The sequence below is a fragment of the Panicum hallii genome, chromosome 2 (genome assembly GCF_002211085.1).
Source record: "Panicum hallii strain FIL2 chromosome 2, PHallii_v3.1, whole genome shotgun sequence".
Lineage (NCBI taxonomy): Eukaryota > Viridiplantae > Streptophyta > Magnoliopsida > Poales > Poaceae > Panicum > Panicum hallii.
The window spans coordinates 33,324,497-33,334,405 of NC_038043.1; the positions used below are offsets into that span (position 1 = coordinate 33,324,497).

At 43.7% G+C, this 9,909-nt stretch overlaps 1 protein-coding gene and 1 long non-coding RNA gene across 2 annotated transcripts; both read right to left on the minus strand.

Annotated features, from left to right (window-relative positions):
• Positions 1–1,836: 1,836 nt before the first annotated feature.
• On the minus strand, positions 1,837–2,797 carry LOC112882613. The gene is made up of 2 exons (XR_003226687.1): positions 2,386–2,797; positions 1,837–2,077 (listed from the first exon to the last, which is right to left on the minus strand). It is a non-coding gene; the product is annotated as an uncharacterized LOC112882613 (long non-coding RNA).
• Positions 2,798–4,505: 1,708 nt separating this feature from the next.
• LOC112880958 lies at positions 4,506–5,195 on the minus strand. Its single transcript, XM_025945683.1, has one exon. The coding sequence runs from the start codon at positions 5,193–5,195 to the stop codon at positions 4,506–4,508; it is 690 nt and encodes a 229-aa protein (XP_025801468.1).
• Between the last annotated feature and the right edge of the window lie 4,714 nt (positions 5,196–9,909).

Consider the following 9,909-nt stretch of genomic DNA (forward strand, 5'->3'; position numbering starts at 1 on the left):
CTCCTCCGTGAGAACCGGTCTTCCAGTGTTGATCCTGTGGCTCGTCGCGCTCGCCCGCTACTGCCGCCAGCGGCCTCCTCTCGGCCATCCCTGCACCTTCGCAACAAACTCGCATGCGCGCATACGCTGCCTGGCTTGATCCAAAAATAACAGAACGCATGCAGCCATGCATTTCTCCTCAACAGACCTATTAGCACGTGATGCACTTGCCTAACAAACTAACTGACTCAACGTGAACACACGCACACACGTGCGATGCACGCGACACGCACGATGCACGCCAGGCACACACTATGACGTGGTTTATTTCTAACAATCACCTTCTTTTAGCCATGAAATTCTGGAGCCCTGCAACCACATCATCTCTTCTCAGTAGAGCATCTCATTCATCTCGGTCGCTGTTCTTCGGGCCGCAGCTCTGCTCGCTTCATCATTCTTCCCCTGCAGCTCTACCAGGAAGGATCTCAAGGCCTCCAACTTCTTTCGTGCCGACCCAAACTTCTCTTGGCTCCATTATTTCAGAGAGCACACCCCTTTTAGTGCCTTAGAGATAGAGCCCAAATCAGTTTTGGGGGTTGCTACTGCCCAAGCTTCCGCTATCACTTCTCCCAATGAGTCCTCACGTTCCAACATAATTTCGTATCTCATGATTCTTGGCCCTGGTTCCACTGGTTCAGTATGAGCAGCAAGGGGGCAATGATCCGAGCAGGGTGAGATCAGGTGCTCCAGTGAAGCATGTTCAAACGGAGTCGACCATCCGGGAGTGGCGACCACTCTATCCAGCCTAACACGGACGATTCTTCTCCCCCTTGCTGCTTATTGTCACATGTCCATGGTAGGTCCATAAAACCCAAGTCGTGCATGTCGCATTGTTCCATCAGCTCCCGAAAACCTTCTATCTGTCTTTCTCCTCTTTTCGTTTCTGAAAAAAATGCTCAAATTGCCATGATGTTTCATTGAAGTCCCCCATGATCGCCCATGATTTATCTGATCTGAACTTGATGCGTTGCAAAAGCTCCAACATTAGATGTCTGTTCTCCACTCTTGGTTCGCCATATACAAAAGTGATCCGCCAAGGTACCAAGTACGGGAATTCCTGTACTGATACATCTATTAACCTGTTGGAAATGTAGTAATTAAATTAACTGTCACTGATTTGTCCCAAAACAGTGCAATGCCGCCACTCCTTCCAATACAGCTCCATGCTAGGCATCCTTTCAGACCCAGTCGCCATCTCAGATTCTTCATCTGCTCCTCGCTCTGTTTAGTCAAGTTTTGAATTGTCCGATAGTTCCCCATCCCCTGGCAGTTCCATGCCAACGTATTCATGGCCCCTGACGGGGCTCGCCGTGAGCTCCCGTCAGGTCGGTCTCTTCTGAATTTGATGGTCAAAACACTGCCCCTAATGGCCTAATGACTCAGCTAATTAAGGTATTGTATATAAACTTTCATACTTAGTTATGAAAGACCTAGTAGTGTACCCATGCAGTCACACCTCGAAAGGGTAACGAGATTGTCTCATCAGCGCTACGTGACGGGTAAAGTGTACAACCAATACTGAGTGTAGAATTGGTATATCATTCATACTCACGGTTAAGAGCGGCATGACCTTGCATGGCAACTTAATTTGAACCTATACTTCAAATTAGTTATTTAATTGATCCAGTATTTACTTTATTATTGTATATCTCTCCTTTATGGAAAACACTTATATGATAGTAATTAGGTTGTAATTTAATATTTATTAAAATGCTAACCGCAGTTAGTCAGCCAACCATAATCCTTGTTTGAGTTTTGTATTCATTTATTTACTTATACACTTGGGTAGAGTTTGGATGCAGGGTGGAAAAGGACAGTGATATAATATTCGGAGCTGCTAGCGCCCGGAGGTCCAACAGCCTTGGACGGTTGAAGACTAGCAAAATTCCCGTCGGAACATAAGTTGCATGTTGCGTACAACATTCAAAGACAAAGTGCTCTCCAAGCACACGCAGAAAACCCGCCGCAACATAGATGGATGTTTCGTGCAACATCGACGACTGATCGGTGTTCTACAACATTTACAGCGACCAAGTACCTGCAACATCGCATATCACCGGTTGAAACATCCAAATAAACATACCACAACACTAGAAAAAAGGTAATCTCAACAATAACTTGTTACGACATTAAAAAAAATATTACAACATCACATATCAACTGTCGTAACATTTCCGAACAACCGTAGCAACATGGGGAAAAAGATAAATCGCAACCAAAACTCATCAAATATCCAAATCACATGCTGCAACATTAGAAATCCCAAATTCCAACATCCTAAATCTCCAATTGCAATATTCCAAATCCCTTGTGGCGACATTAAAAAAAATCCTAGACTATAGCTACCTGGGGAGAGGAAATAGGTGGATACAGGACGATATCTGTGGTTGGTGCTTAGGCGCCGCCCATCAGGCCTGCCGCCCGAGCAGCTGAGGTATCGGCGAGAATTTCCCTTCCATGGCTGTATCAGATGATTCGTCTTTCCTCCACACGCTGATGTCACAGTGGCTCCTCGCCTTGATGGGCTGCCGCCGAGGCATCTCCACTGTTTCACGAGTCACCAGGATCTCGGGATCTGCGCACCGCCGGATAAGCTCGTCACCTCTGCCTTCCATCGCTGGGGAGAAGTCCTGAACTCCACGAGCCGCCTCTGGGATGGCTCATGGTCTTCGCGTGTAGCTAGGGCGGAGGATCTGGCTGCGCCGTCGGTGGGCGGTCCTCACGTGGGGAAAAAAGCAGAGAGGAAGCGGAGGATGAGAGACATGGAGATAAATGAGCTGGAAATGAATAGTCAAGTAGACAACGATGCGGTAGGAAAAATACGTGGAGCACGTCGCGTCACGCGTCCGTCCGGAAGCATCGGACGCTCTGTACATAGCATTACCCTATAATACTAGGTTACAATTACGTGGGATAGGATTAGGAAATGAAAAAATATAATCTATTCCTATGTTTGGATGTTAGGAATTGAATGTGGGAAATAATTGACTACGAGGATAATTTCATAATTTTAGACATTATATCCCAAGCCCACCACCATAACCCACCCCTCTACCTGGGATATGACACCATCATATCCCCATCCTAGAGCTTTTTTTTTTTTCCGAACCTAGAATTCAAATATTGGAAAAGATTTATCAAACCATCACATCCCAATCACACTCCTCGTTTCCCTATATCCAAACACCACCTTGCCGAGTACTAACTAGTAGCGTACTCATCCATGCTAAATCAACATTGCTTAGAAAAAAAAGTTGCTATGAAATTTTTTTAAAGATTTTACGGAGTTCTAGGCGTACGCAACCTCAATCGATTGTCTATGAAGTTTGGAGCCTTTATTTCCAGAATAAGTTGTACATCTCTAATAGACTTTTTGCGAGGCATCACGCCAAGTCTTTGTCGTAACGAAAGCCTTCAAACAACTATATTACTTCAACATATAATAGTTAACTTTTAATGTCAAACCGTGAAAGAATAAATTTAAAATGTTGAATTATGTTTTCTGGAATGTTGATTAAATCCTTCTGTAACGTTGAAAGTCACATCATACATCTTCGTACATATTTAGCTAATCGCTAGGATTATTGGAAGATTTAAGAATGGAAAAAAGAAAAAGAAAAGCATCCCCACTGGAAAAATGGCTTGCATGTGATAGAATTAACACCATTAAGGTATACTCATCCTAGGAAAATGTACTTTCTTTGAAATTCAAAGCAGCCATTGTTATGAGTAAAATTGAGTAACTATATGGTTTATTCTTTTTGTTTACTGGTTTAAATCCTTTTCACTTTTGGATAAATTTTAAATGAAACTAACAAGACAACTCGTGATAATTGTTTTCAAGGCTTATAGGCGGAGATTACCAAATATAAATTCATTTAAGTTTGATAAATTTTGGTAAAAAATCATGATAATTGTTTCCCTGGTAGAAGACAAATTTATTGTCTTTCACAACACTCTCATGTTATTTTTATAACTAAACCAACCATTCCTAATTCAAATCAAGAAACTAATGTCAAAAGGAATCAAATGTAGCTCAGTTGGCTACGTTTCTTAATGTAGAATAATCAAGGTGTGAGTCCTTGACTTAGCAATTGTACTTCCATTTTTGATGAATCTTTTATAGAAATTAACGGCATTCGTGTTTTGATCGGCAGTAAGCAACGTGCACATCGATCATGAGACGTCTATAGTGATTTTATGAATCTCAAGATTTGTTGGCCCACTCTCTATCCAAAATGCTCATATTGCTTCTCTACTATGTTTGAAAAAAAGTCAAAAAGAATGCCGGGTGGAATAACCATCCCTTACTACTGGAGACAACCGGCTGAATTCATTCACCAATTCTTACAAATGACGTCCAACTAGTTCACAAGAAAAGGTTCTGTACTAACGGACTGATTTAAGGAAAACACCAACGGTTCATGCTATATTCCTATGCATGCATTATCTCAAATCCGTCCTCTCTACAAACTTCTGGCCAGCATCTCCTGGTACCTCCGGTATGACTCCTGCTTCTCCAGCAGGAACCTCTCGTGACACCTCGCGATGAACTTCTCCGCAAGGTTGTCAATCTCATTATTGCAACTATCACCATCCTCCTCTTCATCATCGCCGTCTTCCATTTGACGCTCTTCGTCAGGCCACTCGAGATACCTGGAGACCGGTGGCAGCTGCAGCTCAGCAGGGATCACCGTGTTCCAGGACGGATCATAGTAGGAACAGTATAACCCGGCCTCATGCGGCTCCAGCACGGCCGCCGTCTCCGGCCATGACGACGACGACGACCATGATGGTGGGAGCAGGTTGAGGTGCATTTCGACACAGCCGCCACAAATGCAGGGTGGATCCTTGTCCCTGCCTCTCCGCTTCCGCTTGACGATCTTCCTCGTCAGCTCGACGGCGCCGGACTTCTTGCTTAGAAGGTCGAGAAGCGTCGCCCTCGCGCCACCCAGCGCCGTGGCGACGCGGCTGACGATGTGCTTGGAGACGAAGGCGCGGACGAGGCGCCTGATCCTGAGGATCTTGAGGAGGGCCTTGGTTGGTGGCTGGTGCTGCGGTCTGAGCTTGAGATCGTTGGGGGGAGGGATGTGGAGTAGGTGGTCCGCCATGAGAGTGCTGAGCTTGCCAATGCAAAGCAGCATCCCAATTCTCATGTTGGTATAGCTTTCCCCTAATGGCCTGGTCATTCATATATAGCGGGACTGGGGCCATGCGTATTGTTATTTTGATATGGAGAATATTTTTTATACATGGCGGTGAAAAGGGACATTTGAGGTTATGTGTGAGGAATATATGTTCACGCAAAATTATTGAACGGCCGGGCGAGTGATTTTTTTTTGTCTCCCTGCATGTATATTTGTGAATTCAGATTCGGATAAAAAAATAATGAACTTTATAGGTAGATAACATGCTAGCTCAAACAATTGGTGTAGTATTCCATGGAGGAAGCTATGCTGTTCATGCTATCTAGGTGCTCAAACTGCCACGCTCATAAGGTTTTTGTGGATGATATATATACAGTATACAAACATGTCCTTCACTTTTCTGAATTTTAGTTAACGTTTGATGCAAAGAAAAATTTGTATGGAGTGAGCCACTCTTCCAGGATTACAATAACTCTATTATTAAAATCAATAATAAAGATTCCTGTTTGCCAGCAAAATCTAAAATTCTTTTTTTGTAAAATATTGTCTTTTCTCCTCCTTGAACCACATTTTTCCTTCTGTCTCTCACACACTCAGCAATTGCTTTTGCTTTCTGTTATGTCATACAAAATTAAAAGGGATTCAGTTCTTTAGTTTGAATGAAGCAACAGGGAGGTTGCTCATTACTTTTTTACCCTCAAAAAGAAAATGGAAGATCACAATGTGGTCCCAGTAGACAAGGGAGCAATTTTCTCATATTCCTGGCCCAACTAACCAGGTCACCAGGACCAATCTTGACTACAAAAACATGTGTTAAAGAAACCAAATGTATGTTCATGTTATCATGTAACAGCTACTTCTCCTTTTCTCTTCATGCAGAAGCTCAGACTTTGCAACATAAGGGTCTTGCTTTAGTAGTCTGTTCCATAAATCATATACATGTAAAAGGACTACTGTGATTTGCAGGATTCCTTATGTTGTTTTAGCATTGTCAAGAACATCATTTATTAAATTATTGCTGATGGAATTTGTTTAGACAAACGTGGAAATTGATCTTTTCTGTCTCCCAGCGCACCGTAACCTATATGAGCAGACAGAGAAGTACAACATTGACCAACTTTTGCTGCATCTCATCTTGATCCAGGAGGGCCGTCACTTGTGACTAGTGAGTACAGTGACTTACGGTGATCATTTCTGTACATATGCTTAAGAGTCTTTTTTCTCTCTTTTTTTCTTTTAAAGAAGTTAATTAAAGACATGGAATATCCTGAAGAAGCTTTATTCACTATAATAATACTACTGGATTCGATCTAACTTTCCACTCAACAGCATTGCAACTAAAGATGTCGTCAAATTTTCGCAAGCAATGCCAGATGTATATTAATTAGTTCGACTTCGCTTTATTCTTGCTTTCTCCTAAAGAATTAAGTGCTTCCTTACTGATGAATGCCAGTGCGTTAACTAATATGTGCTATCCAATGCAAGTGTACAGTACCTTAGCGGCTTAGTCAGACAACAGGTGCAGCGTTGTTTTTCTTTTTTTGTTGGCTTTGGAGAACACTATGCATCAAACACATTAGGGCAAGTACATTAGAGCAGTCTAATAGGCAGTCTTAGACAGTCGCGCATCATCTTGAGATGACTTAACAGACAACCTCTACAATAAATTATCTTTTTTTGTCTCTTAGTAGTACCATATCTCTTAATTTATGGAATAAAAAAAGAATATTACAAATAGTATGACAACAACAACAACGCGTATAATAGTGAGTAAGCGGTCTCATACTCCTTAAGTTTAGCCCAGGAGACGGTTGTTTCGCAAAACAACCGCACTACTAGAAAACACGCTAAAGATCCACCCCAAAAATATCAGTACGAAGATGACCCGGTACTAATTCTAGCATTAGTAAAGGATCATCTTCATGCCGGTACTTTTTAGCTGGGTCAAAAGGTCCAGGGACCTTCTAGCACCAGGTCCTGGTACCTATGGCTAGACAAAGGTACCGGGTAGTATTACCGCCCACTACCTAAGGGTCCTCCACGGGTTACTTCAAAAGTAAAGCATCTCGCTCCCAATCACAACTGCTGTGTAGGTGAGATTGTAAGGGAGGTACGCGCGAGGCAAGAGGTCCCTAGTTCAAATCCCGGCCACCACACGCACGCGTATTTCACGTGAAAAATCACGTGACTTGGGACTTGCGACTTGCGCGGGCGAGGGCCTCTTCCCAGGTTTAATATAATTTTTTTAACAAAAATGTTTTGATACCAGGTGGTACCTTCACCCAGTACTTAAAGGAAGCCTTAGGCACCGGTTCTTTTACCTGGTGATGAATTTACCCGGTGATGTAGGTCGAGACTTTTAGTCTTGGCTTCATAGTACTGGTCCAAGAACCGGTGCCTAAGGCCGTTTCTATCCGGTATTGAAGGCCCGTATTCTAGTAGTGCCGCCTCATTATCTCCTTTCCCTCTCTCCTCCATGTCATAAAAAATCCTACATGGAACTGTATAAGACAACCTATGAGACTGCTGATGTGTAGCAATGTACTTGCCATTAGATGTTATATATCTGCAGCATTGCTTAATGATAGACATCATGCACAAAGTAATGTAATTAATTATGGTGTTCATGTCGGTGTTTTACAGGCTGCCCACCGAGGGGTATACCCAAGGTGGTAAGTTTAGGTGAGGAGACGCCGAGATCAGGAACTCGAAGGTGCAAGGAACACAAGATTTAGACAGCTTCGGGCCGTGTGGTGCGTAATACCCTACATCTTGTATGGTGGTTTGTATTGCCTTGGATGTTGATTTTATGTTTTGAAGGAGTCCCTGCCCCCCCTATATATCCGGGAGGACAGGGTTACATGAATCCTAGTCCAATACTAGCCAAGGAATCGTACTCGAGTACAACTCGAGTAGTTTCCTTCTGTATCGACTAGTCCTACTCTCATACGAGTAGAGAACAGCATAAATAAGAGATAAAATAAGCTTTATCTCTTAATCCTGTTTGAACTACGTTATGTACACAGTCCCGTAGCCTCGGGTCTGACAAGCCCCCGAGCTCTTCATAGCTGAATACTGCAGGCTTCTCGAGTACTTTCGAAGTAGTCTTCGGCTTCTTTTGAAGCTCCGTCTTAAAGTTCTTCTTCGAGTACTTTCTTGGCTGCATCGAAACTATGAGGTGCTCATGCCCCGAATTACTTATTTGGAATGGTGCGCGATTGGAAAATCGCTCTCCATATGGAGTAGCCCCCGAGCCTTAGGTTGAATCGGAGAATCAGGCTGAGGGTCACATTAGTCTTGAATTCTCCTTACTTACTTTTCAAATAAATTCAAAAAACTAAGTAGTCAATGCCACGTATCCCGCAGTCCCCGAGCCTTGAATCCAAATCTCTCAGGTTTGGAAATAAGGATCCAAAGGTCGTGGCATACAGTGAAAAATATTCCCATAATAAATAACTGGTGTGATGGTACGAATGATGGAAGTTAGATCTAGAATTCAAAAAACCCCTTTTTTCGGGACAATTAACCCTGAAAAAATGATTAATCGAATATTTTATCTAAACAATCCACTAAACGACCCCTCATCTTCCGAATATTCCCTAAAACGAGTCTTCAACTTCGAAACAGTAAAACTGTATTCGGCCGCTGGTTATTTAACCCCGCGGTAACGCCCGGTAAAATCCGTGCTTCTAATCTGCAATCCGCCAAGAAATTTTCAAATCCCCCAATCAGAGCCGCACTCCACCTTCACCACCTTGAAAAAGCCCCAATCTAGCCAAATCTCTCCGCCCCTTTCTCCGCAGTCCCCGAGCAACTCGTGGTGATCAGATATAGAAATGGCACCCAAAAGATCCAACAAGAAGTATAGGAAGGGGAAGGAGTCGCAGCCGTCGTCTGGGGAATGGACTCACAGTAAGTGCTCCAACAATGATCTCATGAAACTTGTTTCCGAGGGCTTGCTTCAAGAAAAAGTCTTGTCAACTGGCGCCCCTCTTTTCGCGAACCTCTTCCCATGGAAAAGGTGGACGAAATCATCACATTTTACCATTTTGCCAAATGAGGTTTGGCCCTCCCCTCTTGCTCTTTCTTCCGAGGCCTTCCTTATTTCTACGGGCTTGAGCTCCATCACCTCAACCCAAATTCAATTTGCCACATTGCCATTTTCATCCACTTCTGCGAAGCTTTTCTTGAAATTGAACCCCACTGGGATCTTTTCCGCTTCCTTTTCTGAGTAAAACCACAGCCCACCTCAAAAAATCCATCCATTGTAGAGGACGCCGGCATCCAGCTTAGACAACAAGCCGGCGATAGGTACCTCTCCTACAAATTCCCCTCCAATATTCCGAGATGGAAAAGCCATTGGTTCTACATCGAGAACCATGCCCCCCAGCTTCCTGAAAAATCCGGCAAACCCCCTGTCGTGAGGCCGGAGTGGAACACCGAACTCTTCAGAGGAGACCTGGACCATGTCGATGAGTTGCTTGCCATCATACCAGCTCATAAAGAAATAGGAGTGACCGGAGCGTCTGTGATGTTTTCCTTCTTCAAATGCCGGATCCAGCCAATCCAACAACGCCATACACTAGGCTTCAAGTACATAGGAGCTAAAGATCCCTCTCGGATGTGCGTAGAGGAGTTGACTGATGACGCCGCGCTCATCCGGGTCAAGTGAGTGTTGCTGGACGTGAACGCAGTTCCCTACGTCCCGCAGTTATTCTCTGCG

Bases quoted from the DNA above. Each gene is read 5' to 3' on its own strand.
- LOC112880958 (XM_025945683.1), bottom strand. From the start codon at position 5,195: ATGAGAATTGGGATGCTGCTTTGCATTGGCAAGCTCAGCACTCTCATG.